Source organism: Gymnogyps californianus, chromosome 1, assembly GCF_018139145.2.
Source record: "Gymnogyps californianus isolate 813 chromosome 1, ASM1813914v2, whole genome shotgun sequence".
In the NCBI taxonomy this organism is placed as follows: domain Eukaryota; kingdom Metazoa; phylum Chordata; class Aves; order Accipitriformes; family Cathartidae; genus Gymnogyps; species Gymnogyps californianus.
This window is the reverse complement of record NC_059471.1, coordinates 98,556,128-98,579,896: the sequence shown is the minus strand read 5'-3', so window position 1 is coordinate 98,579,896 and position 23,769 is coordinate 98,556,128. Positions and strand designations below refer to the sequence as shown.

The 23,769-nt window shown below is 42.7% G+C and overlaps 1 protein-coding gene across 2 annotated transcripts; it reads right to left on the bottom strand.

The window, feature by feature from the left end:
• Positions 1 to 833: 833 nt before the first annotated feature.
• Positions 834 to 22,114, bottom strand: TMPRSS2 (transmembrane serine protease 2). 2 transcript variants are annotated; one of them, XM_050901678.1, is made up of 15 exons: positions 22,051 to 22,114; positions 15,712 to 15,870; positions 14,480 to 14,550; positions 13,426 to 13,621; positions 13,026 to 13,109; positions 11,481 to 11,600; positions 9,971 to 10,100; positions 8,761 to 8,871; positions 7,870 to 7,913; positions 6,968 to 7,142; positions 5,101 to 5,276; positions 3,979 to 4,074; positions 2,964 to 3,106; positions 2,232 to 2,384; positions 834 to 2,029 (listed from the first exon to the last, which is right to left on the bottom strand). In XM_050901678.1, the coding sequence occupies exons 3-15, from the start codon at positions 14,492 to 14,494 to the stop codon at positions 2,018 to 2,020; spliced, it is 1,455 nt and encodes a 484-aa protein (XP_050757635.1). In that variant the 5' UTR covers positions 14,495 to 14,550; positions 15,712 to 15,870; positions 22,051 to 22,114; the 3' UTR covers positions 834 to 2,017. The 2 variants fall into 2 exon arrangements, with proteins under 2 accessions (XP_050757635.1, XP_050757643.1); XM_050901686.1 differs by lacking the exon at positions 22,051 to 22,114 and adding an exon at positions 17,659 to 17,723.
• Positions 22,115 to 23,769: the final 1,655 nt, after the last annotated feature.

Below are 23,769 nucleotides of genomic sequence, written 5' to 3'. Positions count from 1 at the left end.
TGCATTCAGCTAAAAAAAAAAAAATGTGCTTGTACCAGTGTGCCATGTAGTAATTTCCAAGATGCTTACAAAAGAAGCCTTCTCTTCAGGCTAGAAATGATAGAAGGTGTTTAACCCTCTGATATGAAACTGCAGCAGCAGATGGCTGACTTCTGTGGCACAGCCTTCACCCCAGTACAACATACAACTTTCTTAACCCTGTTTAGTACTACAGCCAGTTTTCCACATTTCAGTATACTGTTTTGCTGCTATTGACTTGCAGTGCTGCAGGTCAGAAGCCATAAAAAAGCCTGATACCATAACAATTTATTTAATTTCTATTTTGAAAGTACTTTAAACTTATTGACTACTTCAGGGTATCCCCCAAGGCACACTTGATGCTTATGTGCTATTGAAAACACCCTGTCTCACACCTAGAGAAGAGAGGCAGGTACACATTGCTTCAGGTAGCATGAGACATAGTACCAAAATAGGGTGTGACTCCCCCGACCCACTGCCTTTAGGCTAAACTTCCTTATTTAATTCAATTTCACAAGTCAGAGTGATTTCATCAGACCCAGCCACTAAAGACATCCAACATTCCTGGACATCCAGCTCTCTTTCCCTGGTTTGTTCAAGGACCTGGAATATTGGAATTAAAACAATCTCTTGGATCACCCTCTTGTGTTGTTTTTTTTTACTTTGTTTTTTTTTTTAAATCAGATTCTCAAAGCACTTCAGACACTGAATCCAGCAACTGCTTCCAAAAAACTCCAAGCAAACAGATATAAACGACTACTAAGGAAAAGTATTTGTAAAAAAAAAAAAAAAAAAAATATTTATTTGGTGCAGTGTTTACATGCAAGATAATTGCATTTCAGTACCAAAAGAGAAAACAAGACTAGTAGAGTAATTTCATTCAAAAAATTTATCCTTCTTAACAAAAATGACTTGGTATGGCTTTTTGATCCTCTGTACTATGATTATAAATTATTTTCAAAATCCTAGCTGAGGTGGCACTCTGACATTAATTATATTTTGCTAAAAACATACATGCAGACACATAAAGGAGAGCTCTAAGGAATTAAAAGCCAAATTTAATAAATGAGGTAGTTCATCTGGTTATGCAGAAACGCAGATTTGTGTTTCTTTGTATAAAACATCCAGCCTCTGTACATGTGTCTGCAGTCAGAGGTCTATCGCTTGCAACACAGGCTTACTGAAAACCTTTGCCCTTTGCCTTTCACCGCAGGGAGAGTTCAAGAGTCAGCCTCGATGTGCGCAGCCAGGGACCTCGCCATCGGGACACTTAACTCACCGCTTCCCGCTACAGCTCCGGAGCATCCCTCTCCGTAGCCTACATCAAGAGTGACAGCAGGTCTTGCCATTTTTGGGTTCAGAGCAGCTTAAGGCAGAACAGCACTTTTAATTACTGAGACAGTCAGACTGGTCTCACTTCGAACAATCTGACTTGGATGACTGCTGTGTCAAGATCCTGAGGATTTTTAACTACCTGAATATACAGTATTTTTTTTTCTGTGCCTCTACCGTAGTGCATGAAAACTTCCCTTCATATACACCAAAAAACATTCATTTCTTTTTAAATTGCCAACCAGCAGCTCAGAGATTCAACGTTCACATTACTTAACACTTAATTTAAAACACTACTAAACCGCCTCAGCATCCTGCTATGAAAATCTTAAATTAAATTGTGATTAAAATTGCCATTATAAGCCTGTACCTGATTATCAAGTGAAAGTTACTCAACTAAAGAGAGACATTTCAGCAAGCAGTTGACAGAACTTTCTGCCAGGCACCACAACAAGAAAGGTGCTCATTGTGATAATCCTTCACTGATTAAGATCAGTCACTGTAGCCAGCACAGAACCGAGTGTGCAATCCTTCATGTTATTTTTAAAAAGAAAATTCAAAGAGAAAAACAAATCATTTGCAAAGTGAATAAATATCCCAGGCCCCCATGGCTTCATTTATTCTTGTTCTCAGAAACATCGATCAGCAAGAAGGACAGACAGCGTTGTCATCTGTTCGCCTGTTTAAAAAACAAAACAAAACAAAAAATAAAAGGTTCAGGTTCTGCTGACAGGCTGACAGACTATCTTATCAATTACTCAGATGCTTCTCAACAGAATAGCTTCATTAGCAGACAAGTCACAATTATTTATTTTTATAAATAAAATCAAGTTTCAAGATTTGGGTCACTTAAAATTATTAAAAACACTCAAATATTTTACCTGCATATTTTTATAAATCCAATCTGTAAACACAGTCATATTCCCGTACACTCCAGGTCTATTGGGACTAGCACAGCCAGTGCCCCAGCTGGTATCTCCAACCAGCCACCACACGGAGTTTTTCTGAGTTACTAGCGGACCTCCACTGTCACCCTGCATAAAATACAAGCATATTATTAGTGACCTGGCCACCAGGAAAGACACAATCCGTTTCACTTCAGGAATACAAGTTAAGTTTCAAAAAAAGCTAACCACCATTTTAAGGCAGTCACTAAAACAAAATGCAATGGCAATTACAGTATTCAATGATGACTCCTTGCAGTAGGGATGAAAATTCCTTGCCCAAGGCACTAAATAACATAAGCATTATTGACTTTCTTGTTCACAAGCATAATGCTAGGGTATCTCCGTGATTATGAAGAGCATTTGTTCACTTTCAAGTACCAGATAACAAAACATCCTTGAAGTATTAAAAAGGACTGCCTCGCCCTCTTTGGGTATTTAGCGAGAACTTGGCACTGGCAGCCATTCAGAAGATGAAACAAAAGCTCTCCCTTTTAAAGGGATGCACCGCAAAAGGAACTAGAAGCCCAACCAAAATGTTACTCAATTTTTAATTTTTTTTTTTTTTTGCGTAGAATCTGTTTGTAATTAATAGATTATTTAAAAAGCCTACTAGTAAGACCACAAAAATAATCAGATCATTATTAGGTGTTAATTAGGAATAATTACCTGACAGGAATCAATTCCTCCTCCTAGATATCCAGCACAGATCATTGTAGGCAAAATCATGCCATTATAGACATAGACAGAATTACACCTAGAACGTTCTATTAAGGGCACCATAACATAATTCAAGTTATTTGATGTTTTACCTAAAATTGAAACATGCACAAAAACACACATACAACGACAAAATTAGAACAAGCATCATATTATGTTGCTATCACAAATCCCAGCAGCTAGCACTGTTCAAGATGAAATAAACTTACTAGAAACATCAGGATGGACACTTACGATGTACGGTCCATCACAAAGAGACAACTGTGACATCAAAACTCCCTTCCAAGAGGTCAGTGAGTTACCCCGCTTTGCTGTCAGTGTACTACAAAGCAAGAGAACATGGCACCTACCTGCCTACTCCAGCCCCAAATCAACTGTGTTATCTACAGGGCTATTAAAAGCACGTGAAGTCTGCAAGAGGCGAAGAGGCCCTCCCCACAGTTTCATGGTCCAGCACAAGCTGCCAGCAATTCCCATATTCAGGGTCCAGCTTCCCCAACACCCCCTCCCTGCCCAGTACCTTCTCATACTGAAAGAAACCTTTCCTCCCTTTCCTTTTCACTTCTAACAAATTTACTTGCATCATGCTATTTTAGCTTGAGGTGGTGGAAAGGACAGGCTCCTGCCCTTTCCCATGTCCACAGAGGACTGGCTTGGCATACAGCTACCCTTGTTACAGGAGAGGTGGCCCTGCTAGCAGGGGCACAGAATTGTTTCCTGTGTGTGTATTTCTGGCCCCTGGTACTGATTTGAGGCTCCTTTGCAGTCTGCTGAATGCAACACATGACAACTTGCTTTGAGACAGAATGCCCTGTGTAAATATTAGGGGCTGTAACATGGGTGAAAAAATAGCTTATCAACAGATCTGGCTCAAACTGCCCAATCAGCCCATGCAACAGTTATTCGTAAACTGAAGAGGACTGGTTTATGTAGAAGACCAAAATATTCCAGAGCCATTCTTTACCTCCTTGGTACTCTGCTCCCCACCCAGATATCCAGCACTGCTGATTAGGCTGGAACATCATTCCTGGATTAGGCAGACAAACTGGCCGTACAGTATCTACAAAACAAACACAGTAACATCTGTAATCCCAGATGTCCAGACATAATTCAAAATAAATGCATATGAAATATCTTAGCATGACCACCACTTAAATATGTACACACCATGCATTTTCTCTGTACTTCACCTTCCTTGCAGATAAACAATACTGTGCAATGCAGGCAGCAGCAGAAAGCTTACCAGCTGCCCTTTCCCAGATGGCTACCTAATCTTCACCTCAAAGTGAGGAACAAGCACAGTTAATGGTTCTAGCTCAATTCATCAGGCTAACTAGAACAATTAACACCAGCTCTTCTGATCAGTAAAGGACAAAGAAGAAGAAAAACTTCTGGCAACTACCAATCCGCATTCTCTTTGCGAAACCCTGCTGAAAATAATCACAATGCAAGCAGGATTCAATGCATATATACAAGAAGTGTGAAACAAAAAACCTGGTAAACCAGACAACCTCCCTGCTCTCAGCAGCAGAAGAGCCCCTCCAGGTTACTTCTAGTAGCTTTAAACTGATGCACTGAAATGTAAAGGACCTGTACACAAAAAGCGCTTCAAGTTTAAATAATGGTTTGTCCTCCATTTTTTACTGCTTCCTTACAAACAACCTACATCTACTTTTAAGAAAGGAATTTCTTGTAACATTTGGGTTTGGGGTTTTTTTTTCCCCAATTGTTATTTGACCTAACTTGGTTTAGGGTTTAGTCAGCTGCTCCACCACTACATCCTGAGTCTGCACATATAGGAGTGGCAATACTTAAGCACCATACAGAATTCTGGGGTAAAAGTACATTATTGAGATGACACCAAACTCCCTTACCATGTAATAGATTTAAATAAATGCTACTTAGAAAATCAGAGGGTGTGCCCTCTGTCTCTACCTCTACCTTGTCTCTGTCTCTAAGGTGTCTCTACCCACATTTGGTGTTCTTTCCACAAGTATCTACAAGGACTTCTTGATGAACTTCAGAATTTTTAAAAGATGTGCTCATTGTCATTGGATTTTTGCCTTAAGAAGAGCAGAATACATACCAGTAAAACTCAGTGGTGTCTCTAACTTCATAAGGGCAACATCATTGTCTTTAGAATCTGTATCATAATCCGGATGGGAAATTATCTGTTGCACTCGGTAGCCATTTCTTAAGAACATCTCATTCTGATTCAGAACCCCAGCATAAACCCTCCAGCTGTATGGATCAGAAAATCGTCTACAGAAAAAAGAAAGGTTAGAAGGTTTGCTTCTCTGGTAACAAGTCACGGATTATGACCTTCAAAAAATTGTCTTCAGAAATGGTAGTCAAATGCGTGAGCAACCAAGAATGCACACGCATTTGACTACCATTTCTGAAGAACAAGGTAAACAAATTGCAAGATGTCTAACTTTGGGTCAGCTTCACTCTAATGTCATAAATATATCCAAAAAATCTTTGAAATGGGTTAAGCATCACTGTCTATCCCCTTAGTCACTCAGCACAGCAAATTACAGTCTGAGACTGCAACACTGCAGTCTATTGATTTCCATGGCTGAGGGATCAAGCAGTTATTTCTGAGGTCTCACATATCAGTAGTATCACTTGCGTGTACGCAAGGGCGCAAAGCACGCAAGGGCAGCAGAAGCCAGAATTAGTGAAAACATGATCTAGTGAAGGAATTTCACTATCTTGAAAATGCCAGGGGGTTTTTTGTTTGGTTTTGGGTTTTGGCATTTTTTTTTTAAATGTTAAGCATGCTCAGTAGATGTAATTTAAGTAGTCTCTTGTGCTCCAGCACAGTTTACAAATGCTCAACAGAACACTTCCACAAGTGTTAAAACTCCCTCCATGAGAACTGCCAAGGCAGTAGTCCTTGCAAGTCATCCCCCCTCCAAAAAAAAAAAACAAAAAAAAACCCCAAAAAAAAACCCCAAAAAAACCAAACCCACAAGACTGAAAACCAGTTTTGTGCCAGCTACAGCTTGGTTGCCATTCCTAAAGCTTTTGCATACTACAGAGCTCAAATCAGAAAACAAAGGAGGGATAAGATCATCACATAAAAATAAACATTTGCATTCCTTTCTCAAGGTTAAGGACAAAGTTATTTTTCTTTGGCTTAGCCTCAAACTGTGATCCAGCCAACCAACCGTTAAAATGTTTTTGCTTAGTGGGTTTTCCCTCCAACAGAAGCAGCCACCTTTTAAACATATTCTGCCACTGTAAACAAGGTACCACAACACCCTCAACTCTCCTTTACAGGTTAAAAACGTACAAAGCACCAGATATTTTTCTTGTTGATGCCTACGTAAAGTGCTCCTTGGATAGGTATAAATCTACATTTAATACTGACTTGGGCTTTACTACCCTGTGGCATGAAGATAGGAGGAAATAAATGGTACAGGCATCTTTAAATTGATCATATCTACAGTAGTGCAATATTTGAGGGTTTGGGATTTTTTTTTCTTTTTTTCCTTTTCCACCTTTTCTTCGTTTTTCCTCACAGTGTAATTCAACATCTTCATGAAAACATTGTACTGCCTGGCATTAAGTTTGGTGCCTGGAGTTTAACTCTTAAGTTGAGTGGGTATCTGAGCCCAATACCACCATCCAATTTAATTTCCACCTTTGACAAGTAAAATAAGATTTGCTCCCTGTAGAAAGCTGACAGATGATCTGCAGCCAGCCTCCTCCAGAACAAATTCTCCCTTAATACTTGAAAACCATACCGCTACATAGACAAAATACTGTACCTAGCAACTGCATTCAAGGCCGGGGGGAGAGGAGGAACAGTATTTAATCCAGTTTTAAAGCAGGAAGTCAGGAGACTTAGGAAAATTTGTGCATTTCAGCCTGAAGCAAGAAAAATCGCCATTCGAGAGACGAACGAGCGAGCTGGTCGCTCCGGCGCCCACGCAGGCGAGACTCACCCTTCCACGCAGTGTGCCGCCGTCACTATCCACTGGCGGGTGATGATGGAGCCCCCGCAGATGTGGGTGCCCTGCACGTGGAGGCTGACCTGCCACGGCCACTGCCCCAGTGCCGCCCCGCTGCCACCCACGATTCTGTTCATAACGTTCACGCTTTTAGTGGACAGGCCGCACTCTAAAGAGTCAGTTACACACATACCAGTGTTAGTTGAAGAGCGAGCTGGTCTGGAAGATGGCTTCTGCAGCTCAGGCTTCGCTCGCAGAGGGGAGCACAGACCGTGCCCGACCTCTGCACTGCTGGCGTTCGATATGCCGCAGCTCGGGCCCCTGCCCTGGACACCGAGATCCTGACTCTCCCATAGCCTAGACCCCCTTCACATTGCAAATGTCAAGATGGGTATTTGGTAGCTGCTGCCCTTGGTTCACCACAAACCATAAACCAGTGGTTCATTATACCTTTGAGAGTGGTATTCAAGCATCTCTGGCGAGTCGCACAGACACACGCCTTTGTGTTGTGCAACAAAACAGACAACAGGCAGGAGTCACGTCATGACAGCCATCACTGTCAAGAACGCACTGCCCACCCGACGGCTGCGTGTTGGAGAGCAGATGCGCCACAGATGTCCCACCACGGCTGCCGGGCGAGGGCTACAGAGCTTCACCGCAGGCAGGTCATTTAAAGGAACTGGTGGCAGCAAAGACAAAAGCAACTGGGGTCCAACATCTTCCTTGTCTGCTCTCTCACCCTGCTCCTTAAACTGCACCATTTGAAACTTGGGAACTAGAGTTAAATCATCTGCCCGTCAAAAGACGGCAATTATTTATGCAGATTCAAAAGGATTTCCCAGCCAGAGCATTTCAAAGCATGAACAAGCAGAAGTTTGAGAAACACAGTCACTTACCTATGCAGCGCAGAGAAACCACATTTCCTGAAGCACAGGAATCACTGCAATAGACATAAAAAAACAAACGGGATTTTAGGCACACAGTGAAGCAAATGGTGGGCAAAGTTCACCCTCCAGCTGCTTCCTACCCTTTCCAGCTACGTGCCCTGCCTTCACCCTCATCTTCCTGCTGAGGGTTCCCTCCTTTCTTCACTCTCTCCAGCTACCCTACCAGCAACCATCTGGCCTCCACCATTTCTTGCATTCACCAAAACTGTCATGTGGAAGACTGCCATCGCCAGTACAAAAGATTTGTAAGCCTATTTAGGAGCGAGGTGAATAACAGCATGAGAAAAAGTTGAGCTGATTTATGAAGTAGTTGTAGAAGAACCTAAACAGGGGAGCCACGGGAACTTTGCAGGCACAGCAGTCTACGGGTTTAGAAACTAGACACTTCAGAGTTGTTTAATGAGAATAAAAATGATACCTTCCACAGTGAAAGATCCATTTTGTGTGCTGTGTGTTCATGTGACTGAAAAAAAAAAAAGCTGTACCAGCTGCTGTGAATGCATTACCGCTGGTAGCTATTGTCACCATACAGAAACTCCTGTTGATGGTCAAAAAGCCTTAGAAAAGTATCTTTGACATGGCAACCTCCTAGACCGCATGGAGGGAACAGGATGGGACATCTCTTTTAAAAGAGGAGAGGAAGGATGAAAAATGACAGCTGTGTTTTTAAATAGAAGGGAGAGCAGTTGCTGCAATCAGATTAAAAACAAAGTCTCTTTCCCTCTAACAATCCCCACTGAAAGATGTGCCTGCATTATGCTATGGGCAGAAGCTACACCTCTTACAACAGCTAAAAAGACCGCTGATAAAAGGAAAGAAGTTTGTATTAAACAAAGATACCTGCTATACAGCTTTTTGTACAAGTCTATATTCCCAGCACTTGTGTTTATCTTCATGTAGCTTTTAAAGCTGACTTCAGTTGCTACTCCTTGACTATAGTAATACGTATCTCTGCAAAACAGAAAGTCCATTATGAAACCCAGTAGTTTCAGTTTTCAAACAAGTAACAGTAAACTGTGCCAAGCTAGAGCTTCTGACATGAACAACACTAAAAATATGATTTATTTTTTTTTTAATTAAACACAGAACCCCAGTGGTGTAGTACAGTGCCAGACACCCAGATTCTTTAAACATTTGTCAAGTTCCATTTCCCATCAAACAGTTACTAGATTAAAATAATATTTTTATCTAATATGCATGCACGGTAGGAATCTTCAGCCTCATGAAACAGGGCAAGATGAAGAGATGCCTTTGCTGGTACATTTACACAGCATAGCAAAGTTCAGGTCCGATAAGTCGTGACAGCCATGTTTCTGTGGGACAACAAGAGGGGTAGCAAGTGCTGCTGTTCTGCCAGGCTTTCTAGCTGAGGACCAGCTCTGTGTAGTTGCTGCTGGGCTGCCTTACTGGAGTTGGAACTACTGGGGTCATTGCTGGTTCAGAGACCTGAATTCAGAGGGCCACAACACAGCGTGGGCACACACAAGTTCTGCCTGCCCAGGCAATAAATTCACTCCATTACTCCACGCACAACAGAAGACAGTATTTGCCAACCGTATCAAAGAGAGGCAACATCAAGTATTTCAACCACAGAAGAATTTAGGCTACGGCATTACGTGGCGAGAACATGGGCAGCACTCAGGGCCATGAATGTTTACGGCGATCTTCCACACCAGCTGGTGTTACTTGTGTCCTCAGAAGACCAAGGTTTTCCGTGTAATACTGGTGATGACAGGTTAAGTCAGACTGGATGTTATTGAGCAATTATAATGATCTGAAGCGAGCTCTGGAAGATGGTTGTAAGTGAATGTATTGGATACAAGTGACCCCACTGAGTAACTACTGCATGCGTGCCAGGCCCCGTTACTTGTTGGAGCAACATTTCGTTTTGATTCTGTAACAGCTACCATTGTTAAAATCAGGCCCACCTGGGTTCACAAGAACCAGATTGCCAACTGCTTTTTGTTTCAGATACGCATTCTTAAAAAGGGCAAGAGGGAAATTTTAACCTTTCTATGTATGTGCAAAGGCTGACAGAAGTTAGACTTACACACTGTAGCCCATGTCTTTACATGCAATCTTCCCATAATCGTCATTCCAGTCGTCTTGACAAACGGGATACCAGGATTTGCTGACAGGTGAATAAACTTCCAGGATAAAGTTTGGTCCAAAAAGTCTAACTGCCAGAAAAGGAAGAAGGAAAAAAAAAAGAAACGAAGAATACCACACGCTATATTACTGCTCTTTCCCTACTTAAAAGTATTGTTACCCATAATATTTGGTTGTATGTATGAACTGGTGTTAATTTAATGCTGCATTCTACTCAAATTCTGAGTAAATACCAAGTAGACAGAAATATCGCAATGACTTAATTCTTTTGTGTAAGGCAATTTAAAAGAACTACCAGTTTAAAAATGCAAGTGTACAAGACAGTGTTTGTCTTTCCATTTCAAGACAGTGTTTGTCTTTCCGTTTCAACTTTTATGCTCAAAATTCTCTTTCACATTCTACCACTGAGAAAGATTGCAATAGCCAATCTTTTCTTATCTTTTATCTATGCAAACATATATTTCTTAATATATCATACATTGTGTATAAATAAAATATAATCTATTGTAATATATTTTATATTATATCTTAATACACCAAATTCCTTCAGAGAAGCATTTGTAAAGCAAGAATGTAACAAGAAGCAATTAGCTCTGACATTCCATGCCCCATTATGTATTTATTTGCACAAGAATTTAACATAAAATGGTTCAAGCAAAAGAACAGATTGAACAGGCTTCTCCAAAAACCCATTATTCAACCAAATGGAGAGGAACAGCTTTAGACCATATGCCAGTAAATGCTAACCCTGCATGAGGCATGTGCAGAACAAAAGTTCCCATAGAGAGAATAAGAGCACAGCCGGAGTTTTCCAGAGTGGCACTGGCACAACACAGGTGTCAGAAACAAGATGCCACACCTTTGGAATGAACAAATTGATGATGTTTCCACCTTTCACTAAAGGTGGAAACCTTTAGCTCACCTCTCAGCTCTGCACTAAAGCTTCCCTTGGCATCTTTTCAGTTGGAAACACTGATCAGACCAGGCTTTCTTACACAAAGGAGTTATGAAGTAGTTGAAGCATTATTGGGAGAATGAGGAATGCAAAATACGTGGAAAAAGACAAGCCTGACTGAAGACCACCAAATTTATGTTATCACCTGAAGTTTTACTAAGAAGTCAACGATGACTGTTCATTCCAGAGACAATGTTACATTCAGTTTTACACAAACCCTGTTCAAATTAAAAGGTAATATTTTTAAAACTGATTCAAAGTTAAGCCAGCTCAAACCCCTGAGTCAGTCATTTTGCTTCAGCTTTTCAATAGGACTGGAAACAAACTGAATATCTAGACACAGGCTTCAAAGCGCTCAAACATCCTAAACCATTTTAGAGATACAACTTAGGCTAAAATGGCCCTATTGTAACTTAGGCAAGCTTTGGGCAAGGCAATTTGCTCAAAAACTCTTGCAGTTGGCTGAAGGTCCCCACGCTTGACTGCCAGCACTCACCACACCGGGTTTCATCCTCCCCGTCGGGGCAGTGGCTCACTCCATCACACCACTGCGAGGGCGGCATGCACACTCCTGAAGATCCACACTCTATTAAGGAGTTGAGACAACGATTCTCTACTGCGGTGAGAGAGCAACACAGCTGTTAGGCTGAACATCAGCTTAGCCTCAGGCGACTACTGCCAACTCTCATCTTAAGGAGTATTCCACTTTGATAGAGCAAAACATCAGAAAGAGCTCTTAAACTCAGAGATGGGAGACCTAGCCCGACACAACAGAAGATGTATTGCCCTGTCCTTTACATCGCTTATCAGATTAAGTCACTGATGCAGCTGATTGGATTTTGTCCACTGCCTCCCCTCAATAAGCAAGCACCACTAAGTTGTCTAAAAGGAGTCAGCTTTACACTGACAAAGCGTAACACCTATAAACAGAAAAGGAGGAAGAAAGCAATTACTCCAAGCACATCCTTTTGCTTTCGCTGCCATTTAGAACAAGATTACGTTCACCCTGTATAAATCAAAGTGAGTAAAAAAAATCCCTAAGAACACAAAGTGTCATCCTAATAGTTTTAAATGAACTCCCTTCTCTCTCCCTTTCGTTTCCTGCACAGAACAGAAAGGAGAGGCTCCTAAAAACATAGCAAATGGTTTTTTAGTTTCCTCTGAAAAGTGGCTTTCATTGAAAGGGAAATTAAGAGAGCACAAGGCAAACTTCATCTAAGCTGAACAGAATTGCTCTAGTCTAGCTTCAGAGCTCAGTCACCCTGGTTGGGGATGACTTCCAAGGCCAATATATCATCTGTGGTACGGCTTACAGTGGTGAGATGGGCTGGGTTCACACAATGTTAACACACTTTCAAAGCAAAAGCCTCACAGAAACAAATAAACAGATGTGAATTACTTCTGCCCCAAGAGAGATCCCATTTTACCAAAATAAAACATATCTTGACCATTTACACTCCTGCAGTTAAGGTATACAAACTTACTTCCATCTCCTTCCTTCACTTGAAATTAAGTGAAGTTCGAATTTGGAACAGAGTTCCATTCCAGAGAGGATGCCCAGCAGTGACTTCCCTAATGAAATGCAACGCAGAATGTGTTGGCCACGCACAGTCATGTGCCAGCCAGCCCCCAGTGCAAAAACCCTTGTAAGAGGTCAAACTACTCTTTACTAACAGCTATGGCGCTGTATAGTTGTACTGCACCAGCTTTTGCCAGATAGATTGGAGCTTTCCAGAGAAGCCACCTGAATAAGCCGCTCCAGAGAGTCAAAAAGCTGATGACGTCAGTTAACTTCAAAAATATATTTACTTCATGAAGGGAAGGGAAAGTGACAGCAGTATTGTTCATTAAAAAAAAAAAAAAAAAAAAAAATCACAAACAAAACTGAGCCATTAGGAAGCAATATTAGTTCATCAGGAGACAGGTAACAAAGACTTTCCTGTCCTTAATTCAGCATAAAACGGGAGATAAGAATGTATATTTCTAACTTTAAAAGTTTAATACATCTTTTCTTTCAGAACAAAAAAAAAAAAATTCTTACCAAAATACCAGATGAAGAAAGCAGCAATTGCACAACAGATGACTAGTAAAATGGATAATATAATGACTATGGTTTTCTTTACACCTGAAATGAAAGCAAGGAGAAAAAGAGAAATTAGGTTCACAAATAAGGTAATTTCCAGCCACCAGCACTATCTATTTCCTTGACATTAAAAACAGACATTTTTTGCCAGACAGACTTTTCTCAATTCCACCACCCTTCCTCCAAATCGCCCAGGTTCCTGTCCAGTTAGACCAGCATCCCAGCCAGCTATTACTTCTTCATCAACAGGGAGGTGGCTCCTTCAACACAGGAGTTGGAAGGGAAGATCCCTTTTATTTGTTACCTTACTTTGGAAGACCTTAAGTCTAAAATTGGAAGAAATCCTAACAAAACTTACTTGATGCACATGTTCTCCCGGATGAACGTGCTACTGGCCTAGTCGACTGATGGGTAGCAACCCTTGGGACATAGCTTGGCACTGACGGAGCATTTGTTGAGAAGTACTGTGGATACGGGTTAGCACCTACTGGCTGCCTGGCAGAACAGACGTTTTCTGACTGAAAGCCATGATTTTCATAGTATGGCGGTGGACCCTAAATGACAATGTTGAGGGCAAGGAAACAGGAGAAAATGAAAAACAAGATGCAAGACTCCAATTAGGGCAAAATAAGTTTCAGATGCTATTTACATTCAGAACCCCACTAAGTAATTCTGCCAATGCAGAAATACGCCATGCATACATACACATCCTAGCGACTCCAATTTACACAGAGAAAGAGATTTACAGTACATGCCTAATACCTCGCACTTTGAATAATAAAAATAACAAGAGTGAGGCTGGAAGGCGTATGACGAGATCAGTTTCCTGATCCAAAGTAACTCAACCTAAGAAGGATTCTTGAGCCCAGCCCTCCAGCTGGCCACACAAACCATTGCACTGGAACATCTGACAGGGTAGAAATAAGCAGCAAGGACAGTTTTAGGCAGTACCATCATCAAAAGAAACACTGACAAGTAACAGCCTTTGTGCACGCAGTTGTCCAGGTCTAGGATAAATGTTTACTGCCCCACTTTGTCCTATGACAACACCAGGTATACCTAAGCTATTTCTGAAACGCACTGGCCTACAACAGGTTGTGGAATATTTATCCTGGAAGAGCTTTAAGAACTAGTTAGAAGCCATTCCAATCTATCCCTCCAAAATAAGCTTTAAAAGCATAAATCTCTCCCAGCAGTATCTGAGCACTTGAAATGCTAGTTAATTCAAGCCTCTTACACCTGCCTCACAGTACATCTTTCCCTTTTTGCAGAAAGGAAAACACAACAAATACTCCACGTTTTAAAAGACTTGTTAACCAGGACATCACTCAATAGATTGTTACTTGTAAAGAAATAAAACCTCATTAAAAAAAAAATCAGAGAGGAATATTTTGAATATTTTGTTTACTTACTACAGTAGAGGTCATCTTTCCTTTGTCAGCAGTACTGAAACAATTCAAGTGTTTGGAAGTAAAGCGTGAACCTATATAAAAAAAAAAACAAAACCCAGAAAACAATCACAACCAGAAGCTTTGTCCACCTTTCTTGTCGGTTTTTCCTTTGGAAAAACACCAAATCTGGGGAGGGGGGAAATACGGAAGTATTTCAAGAGAGGGTACAAATTAAGGTGCAGCATGAAATTGGATCTCAATAGCCTCTCAATACAACCTTGAGGATTATACAGTAGCAACTATTCATTAACACGAGCGCCACACAAACCGAGAAGATTAAGTTAGTGCTCACTCTCGCTAACAGAATGAGAGTTAAAGAATATCCTGGCAACAACCCACATGGTGTCAGTACCAAGTTCAGGTCCTCCTGCCTCTCTCAACACTTACTCATGTATCACTCTGAGGTTTATGACACAGAAACGAGAACATGAACAAAGCATCACGAAATACAAATTTATCTAACTCATTTGATAACGCCACGGCTAGCAGCCCCACAAGTCACATCTTCACTCTTCCGCGTTGCAAACAGTTGTTTTCTTGGTTGTGTGTTGTAGCCACCACACCAAAAACAGGCAGAGAAGCACAGCAGGGAAACAATATGCCACACCAATACAAGAGTTTTTCAAATAGAGTAAAAGAGAGGAGCTACATCCAATGTTTCAAGCATATAGCCGTTTATTTTAAAGTTAAACATTAACGTTAAGTAAAACCACAGATTAGCAAAGACACAAGAAGCACAAAATGTTTGCTGCTGCAGTTCTAAACTAGACAGTTATACACCTCCACAAGCAATCATTTTAATAAATAATTTAATCTATTGATTCCTCTCATAATGTTACTCTACATGAAAAAAAGCCTAGGAAGTGCCTCAGTCGTGCACTGAGAAATACCTTTCTCCAGCTCGCAGAGCAGTACCCTGCACACAGGCACACTGCCATGACCCCTGTTGAAAGCCACAACTATAAAGAGCAGTTGCATTAAGACACAACATAATTCAGCCTGAAGCGTAAGGTTATGTTTTAGAACTCAACAGCAGCTCGGCACCTTGAGCGTGTCAATACTTTCTGACAGTTTAGGAAGGCTGATTCTGGTATTTACTTATTAGTGCTAGCAAAAAAAAGTAAATAATAATGCACGGTTAAACTCTTATTTGCATGGCAGACAGGTGAAAAACAAGTCTTACTCCTACTTACAGTAAGTCCATCAGATTGGTGACTAAGACTTCAAGACTTCTGCTTTATGTCGCATCCATTCTTACCCAGCTCTTCACAGCAGCGTCAGGAAGTGTAGCTCTGCCCAGACTCAGAGGACAAAGTAACAAGTTGCAGGAAGATATTTTTGTTCCGTGTTCTCTGAAAAGGAGGGGAAAAAAAAGGATTAGGATGTTTAGTGATAGCAGACAGAAGAATATTAGGTGGTGATTCTGAGGTAAGCCAACAGGTACTATGACCAAAGAAAAACCCAAATATTTTTTACATTACCATTTGAAAGGTTTTGCAAATTGGCAGATGACAGTCTTCCTCACTCTTTTAAGGTTTTTATTTCGTTGTTTTTTTGGTATTTTTTTAAATGAACTGAGGAAAAAAAAGTCTTTGTTGCTTAACTGGCTTTCAACCATCACTCCCAATTTAGTTCTTGTTAATCTATCTCCCATCCAGCTTCTGATTAATAACAGGTTTCCGTTTGCACACCACAAGACACAGGGAAGTCATAGTTATATACAGATTTCCATGGTATTACACATACACATTTGCCGGTGTATTAAAAAGAGATTAAACCAAAACCACCAGGCTCCCGTTAGTTTGCAAACATTAAGGCAAAAATCAATGTGTAGCATCCAATAATGATATAATCTAGTTTTCTTAAACACGCATCACTGACACTTCAAAATGTTTTACAAATACATCAAGGGTACTGCAACAACTTCACAGATAAGGAAGCTGGGTCATGGAGAAACAAGCTGACCTGTCAAACGCTCCCCATCCCAACAACTATAGAGCTAGAAGAGACTGGTCCGTCTTATCTCAGTCCAATACTTTGGCCTCTAACTCACCTCACACATCAGACAGATTTAAATAGATCCCACATAAAAGTATCATAAACCCAGTCTGGTGCAAAAGAGTTTAGTGGGAACGCACAACTATCCTTTCCTCCCTCTGCCAGTCATTCCTCCTGATGTCTGCCGAGCTATAATGGCACTTTACTGGGTACATCTGAAGAAACAAACATCAGGAGTCCTTTAAAGTGAGCTGGAGGAGTTAAAACATACAGAGATCCCCAGGCAAGGAAACAGGGATGGAGCTCATCCCCACAGCAGGCTTGAAGGTATAAGAAACAGGGCCCAGGGAGCCAGAGCCTTGCAGGTCGGCTTGCTAACACCTTCTAGCTTTGGAAAAAGTATACCTAAATAATGAAAGGGACCCGTCACTCATAGGCAGTCAAGCCCCTGAATTTTAAAACCTCTGGTTTACTCCAGTATGGATGGAGCAGAACCAGCATTTGGACCTCCAGCAACACAGAAGGTCCAAAATCGAGTGTGCTTTTGTTTCACAACTCTGAAAGTAAAGAAATAACGCTACTGTTTCTAATGACAGGCAACAATAAGAGTATAAAACGCATAGCCATCACTGACATAGTATACTGATGAATACAGTGAAACGTACTGCCTCACAGCTCGCAGCTATTACTTGAAATATCTTAGTTTCTTCTCACATATGCCTTAGGAGTGTTATAATTAAAATTCTGTCACAGGTCATTAAGATTTTAAAAAAATAGATCGTTTTTTCCAATAAAAGTCAGAATAAAAAAAACAAACAAACAAACAATTAAAAAATTTTGAAAATATTAGATTAATTCAAAACAAATTTAATTCAATACCATTTTTAGCTTTTCTATGGATTTCTGCAAATCAGTTCTTTATATTTAAGCAAAAGTTGTGGTAGAGTTGGTCTGTACTTCATTTGATAACATACTAGTTAATTGAATATAGCCTTCTTAGACTGTTAGTCCTCCAAAGGCTTGTCCTCCTCCCTACCACAGTGACACCCACTCTGTCCCCCGGACAGGAAAAGCACCAGGCAGAGAGTTGTGCTGCCCAGCTGTAAGTGGTCCTCACCGCCGCATCCTCCTAAGCCCCTCACCTCGCTACTGCTGGGCGAAGGTGAGCCTCCGCTTTTGCCTCCTTACAGCAGCATCAGGTCGTGACTCCTTTATACTGCGTGTGTCCTTCGCTAGCCAGGAGCCAACGTCCCAAAAAGACAACTGAAAGAACGAAAGGCAAAGAAACCCTAAAGATTTAACCATGATTTTGTTAGTGAAACCAGACTTGCTGGCTTTCACCCTAGTTCTCCATGCAAGAAATAATAATGGTACTTCCTTAGTACACACCATGTCGTAATTGTTAATGAAGAGCAGTACCATGCTTTGGAGGCGTAGAGTTCCACAAGTACCGCTAGCTATATTTGTTTCCACAAGCTTTTATATAGAGATCACTATCTGCTGTTTCCATGTCTAGATGCCTAAGTCAATAGGATGGAATAATTACCTTCAGATATCCTAATATAACACTGTGAATTCAACTTGACCAATGAAGCCAGAGCTATACTGGCAACAGTATACTTCCTATATTTACATATTACTTCAATACATATTTTCTGCTATTTCCTGAAAAAGAAACATCATTAGCTGTTTGCTAAGCTCTATGATAGGTATCATCAATTGAAAAAACAATCAAAAAAACCAAACTATTTTTTTCACAGTTAGATGTAAAAAAACCCACATGCAAACAAGGAAGAAGGGAGAGGACAGAACAGTTAAAAGCCAAATGCATGAAGTCAAGTTCAGCTTCTAAAAGGGGGAAGCATAAAAGCATCCAAACACTCTACATGAACACTGACTAACACAGTGTCACATCCAAAAAATTAGCAGTTCCCTTTATCCGGATAAAGTAACAGTGCACATGCAAATGAACAAACTGGCAAAACTCATTAAGATAGCAAAGGAGTAATTCCAGTGCAAAGCTCAACCTTAAAAAAGTGCAAGCCAACAAATTATGACATTTGTTGATGACGCTAGAAAGGAAGTATGATTTCATTTTTTTTATTCCCAACTGTTTTATGACCACCTAGAAGTTTCGGTGGCGTAACCTTAAACACAATATAACCATGAGACGAAGGTGGGGAGGAAAGGGAGGAGCGGCAATAAAAAAATAAGAAGAGAAAAAACAAGCATAGAGGTGATTCCAGATTCATTTACATGATCCTTTCACACACTGGGCAATTCCTGCCTCTGTTACCTGGACAAGAGAAAAGAAACAGGTCAAGATTCCTATTTAACAAGCAGCACTAAAAATTATCATGACTTGCAAATGAAGTATAGAAAGGTTAAAAAAAAAAACAAAAACAGTTATGTATGGAAAAGGAAAGGAAATAAACAAGAATTTTCATCTCATTTCATTAACAAGATTTCCTTGATACTTCTTCAGGAAGTAGTACTGAATATTTTTATTGCGATGATTAAAAAAAGTGAATGTAATTTACTCCACAAGGTAAAATTTATCCTCTGGAAGGGGTCAAAGACAAATTGACAAGCAAGTGAATGTCTCAAAGTCATCAAAATCAGGTTCGTCCAATGTCCTGGCCTTTCGGCTAACCTTCTCAATAGAGGTAAGCTCTCCTCGGCATGCCTATGCAGTAACACCGCATCTTGCGGAGAACTATACGAGACTATGTAAACATTTATATGAAATGCCAGAAATACAGCCTCAGCATTCTTAGATCTCATAAGAAATAGCTTTGAAGCTATTCTAGATTAGCTCCTAAAATATCATTAAACTGTAGAACTACTTATCAACGGGTGTCAAAAAACAGTGCCTCTTGATAAGCACTACCAGCAGCTCAAATAAAGTCCACAACAGTATTCCCAAGGCCAGCAAACCAAGATTAATACACTTCCACATACAAAAAAAAAGGCCTTAAAAAGCTCTGAGCGTAACAGTCTCATTTTAAACAGTTATAGGATGCTGTATTCATACTATGAATAATCATCTATTTGTCTTCTCTGAAAACAGATGTTACCATGAAACTCAGCCTATCACAAGTACATCACACGCCTTTGTTAGGAAAGGTGGGGCAGGAAAGGAGGCTGAAAAGTTGTTGCCTAGCTGAGTGGATGATGAGTGGCAGAAAACCCTACAAAAAAAAACCATTTCTGAAATAGAAAGGACTAAGAGCCCAGAAGAACCAGATCTGCTGGCATGGTAGGAGATGGACCTATTGGTCAGGCAATAACTGCAGAGGCAGCCATTGCCCACAGCACCCAGCACTTCATGTGCACAGATCACAGTGTTGCTAGAGGATGCAGCAACAGCCAGCCTGGCATTTTGGTGCTTTCTTCCCCTACACTACATCCCCGGTTCTGCCTCTGCCCTTCTCCTTCCATGGCAGAAGCAAATAACCTCATCTTCTGGCAGTAAAATTCAAGTCTCTGCCTACAGCACTGAAAGTTTCTGGCACGGAAAACAAAGCTCTCAGGAATTCTTGTTTACCATATTCGAGTTTAACATATTCAAATATTGTATGAACATGGTACCAGTAGGTACCCACTCCACAGAAAAATAAATACTGTCAATGCTAACAAATCAGACTTATTTAGATATTTGTCCAGGTCAGCTGTTTTCAACCTGTGAACTACAGATCCTGAGGAGCTGTAAACCACTTCGAAGGGGTCTATGGCAGACAAGAAAGAAAAGCAAGCCTGCTCGCAGGAGGTTTGAATTCACTCCACAGAGAGGCTTGTATTGCCAGAGACAGGTTTAGGGATCCATGCATCAAAGACATGGGAGAAGTACTGATGTAGTAGCACGGACACAGATGAGCTACTGTCACGGTACTGGAAGTACTCAGTGTGGACCGACCCTTGACTGACACAGGAGGAAGAGCCCATATCTCCAGGAGCAGCAACTCCAAGAGAAATATTTTGACCAGCATCCTAGAATACTGTTTCGCTTTGTTTTTCCATCAACATCCAGGAACATAGTTTCAACTTATTTCCATTTTCAGGCTTGACTACCATGACAGATTTGCTCTAGGCTGACTTTCCTATGTACCAGTATAATTTTTAACAGTTTAAGGATGAAAGGAAAAAGCAAAAAAGACATGTTAAGTCCTACTTTGACATCAATTTTTGTCTTAGTCCACCTGTCTTTTGGCTTTACATTTATGTTGATACCAGTAGGTAACAGCCACAACTGCAACGATTTCCCAGTTTCATTGATCTATGCCACACACAACGTCCATCTCTTCCCCCACCTAACACTGCCTTAGCTGATGCAAATCATCCTTCAGAGGTGAAGCTGCTTCCTTTGGCTTTTTCTAAAGCACTAAAGGCATCAGTGTCACTTTACTCAGGGCAAACAGGGATACTTAGGACAAAGGCACAATGTGAGAATGGTCTCTTAAATTCACTGACACCCACCCACCCGCCCAGAAACCTGAGGTGAAATTCGAGGTCCAGGTAAGCTATGATCATCAGTAAAGCCACCTGAGGGGAGGTGCCGAGTGGGGTTGATTTCAGCATTCAAAGCTTTGGCCCAGAAGTTTCAATGATACGGCTCCTGTAGGAAGGCACTCTATCAACAAAGTTACTCTTCCAAAATTACTTGACAAGTTGTGACAACTGTAACCAGAAATTAGAACTTTTGCAAGAAACCAAAGCAGCGGCGACATTAATACACAATGAAGAGGCCACAGAACCAGATGCTGTTTTAGTTTATTCTCCGTATGAGCGACTACCCACTCCGTGACCTTGAAAAAGCTGCCTAATCTCGCAGCGCCTCGTCTCCCTTCGTCACAACGGCAAGAAATGGACAACCCCCACCTCGAGAACTACGAGGTGGGACAGCGCTGGCGTGCATAGAGCACTCCGCACCTTTCCTCCTGCACCTCGTCGGATCGCGTTATTCACTTCACAACACCCATTCACCTCTTCTGTGCTAGTTTAGCTCCCGTCTTGCCTTACCCACCGGTCCGCGGGGGAGCGCAACTTTTTCGCCTCGCACCTACGAGCAGAGAAACCGGCTGCGGAAAGGGCGCAACCGGGTAAAGCAGAGGCAAACACCGCTGAAAGGGGCGAGCTTACGTGCCCCCTCGATTTTATCAGCCGGCCCCTCCTTTTCTCTCTCTCGGGAGATGCCGTCGCTGCCCCCAGCCCCGGGAGCGCCGGCGGGGCTCTCCGCGCCGCGCACCGCGCCGACCCCCGCCCCGGCGGGGCCCCGGCCCCCTTAGCCCCGCGGGACGGGGATTTTCAGATGCCTCCGGGGTCCCTCCGCACTCCCCCAAAGCAAAGCCGAAGTTCCTTAATTAAAAGCCAAAAACCGCCGGCGCAACTCGGAGCGGCCGGGACGGGCCCCCCCCCGGGGCGACGGCGTCCCCCGGCCCGCGGGAGCCGCCCGGCCCCGGAGGTGGCTCCGCTCGCCTCGGGGAAGAGCCCGGCCGGGCCAGGCCGGGCCGGGCGGCGGGGAGCGCCGCGCTTACCTGGGGCTGCCCCCGCCGGAGCGGAGCCGAAGCGGGACGGGACGGGACGGGACAGGACACGACGCACCGAGCCGGGAGCAGCCGCTGCGGCCGGGGAGGAGTTACCCGGCGGGGGGAGCGGCGGGAAAGGGGCAGGTGCCGCCAGGTGGATGCGTCGCCCGGCCCCTTCCTCCCGCCGCCGCCGGCGGGGAGGAGGGCGCTGCCCGCAGCCCGCCTCGCTCACCCCGCGGCCGCGGGGAGACGCCGCGGGTCTGGCCCGGGGGCAGGGGCGGCGGCGGAACGGCGCCCGCCAGCCCTCCGGGCGGAGGGAAGGGGAGGGGGCTAGCCATGCTGTGCCGCCGCCGGCGGGGGGCACGGGCAACCCTTCCTGCCCGGGGGGGGGGGGGGGCGGGCGGCAGCCGCCCCCAGCCAGACAGCACCGGACCGGGGCTCCCCTTCCCCCAGCCCTCCTCCTCCTCCCCCCACAGACGTTTTCAAAACAAACAAGCCGGAGGGAAGCAAAGGGAGGTGGCGAGGGGGGCGGCGGTGGCGGTGCCTCCCGGGGTAAGGTCCCCCCCCCGGGGGGTGGAGGGGCCGCGACTCCTCCGGGCGGACCTGGCCCAGGTTTTGCTTTTGCTGTTCCAGCCTAAGCGCGCTGGGGTGGGGGGGCCGGGCCTTTTTTGAACTTACACATCAGTCTTTATTAGCCTGCGTTTCAGGGTGTTGTATGCAAATAAAAAGCCACAATGCTTCCCTGAACGGGGCAGGACAGGAGCTGATAAAGATTGCTCGTAAAATACCCAGCCTGGGGAAATAACTTCCTTTTTCTTTTGCCTTTTAGGGCCATTTAATAAAGGGGCACTCTGAAAAATTACTGCAATCTCCATTGTCACGTTACTTATAACGCTCTAGTGACTTGTGGTAACCCTCCTGTAAAGCAGATCTACAAATGAGTGAGGTTTTTCTCTGCCAAAGCTGAGCTCCACTGCAAAAAAATCCACTTATATCCCAAAACCTCAGAGTACGACTGGAAAAGTGCATAGGTGTTTGAAGAAATTCCACTCACTTTTAATAAGAGCTCCAAATTAGCTACAATATTGCTGCATGCTACGCTTAACATCTCTTGTACGGAGACTACAGATAAGGCAAAGTACACAAGTTTGGCATGATAAGCATTTGGGGTTGCTTATATTTTCAAATGCATATCAAGGAATTACATCAAGTGTACCAAGAAGCCAAGATCATACCTTCAGTATTTTTCCAGCTCTACGTGCGTATTCGAAGAGAACTATGTATCTTCAGACCCTTTAGTACAAAAGCGTAAGGAGTATTGGCTGAAATATCTTTAAACTTTAGCTTAGGCTTTTCAGCTGAACCTTTTTGTAGGGTTATTTCTGCTCATGCTCTCCCAAAAGGAATCAGTGAGATTCAGTAATTTTCCAGTACGGATTCAGTTGCAGGAATTCAACCTCAAATTTCACCTGAAGTAAAATGTAAAATCGTCCCAAGTCACAACCAAAATGCACTGCATTGTCACCTTCTGTGGCTCTCTAACATGTCCATCTGTATGGCATGTCCTTGTCTTTAATCTACAGTAAATCTGTTAGTGGCCTCCAGAGCTTAGAGATATTTTAGGTTTGAAGCAGGGTGTCTAGTCACAAGGTTTTCCTGTTAAATTTCCTTACCAAGACGGAGGGAAACGGCCCTGCAAATTGTCACTTGGCATCATGGCCACAAGGA

What these genes read in the sequence shown, in the direction of transcription:
- TMPRSS2 (XM_050901678.1), bottom strand. An exon ending in TACAAAAAGCTGTATAGCAG is followed by an intron (nt 7,914 to 8,760) that starts GTATCTTTGTTT and finishes TGTCTATTGCAG; the next exon opens with TGATTCCTGTGCTTCAGGAA. An exon ending in GGTTTCTCTGCGCTGCATAG is followed by an intron (nt 7,143 to 7,869) that starts GTAAGTGACTGT and finishes CTGACTCTTTAG; the next exon opens with AGTGCGGCCTGTCCACTAAA.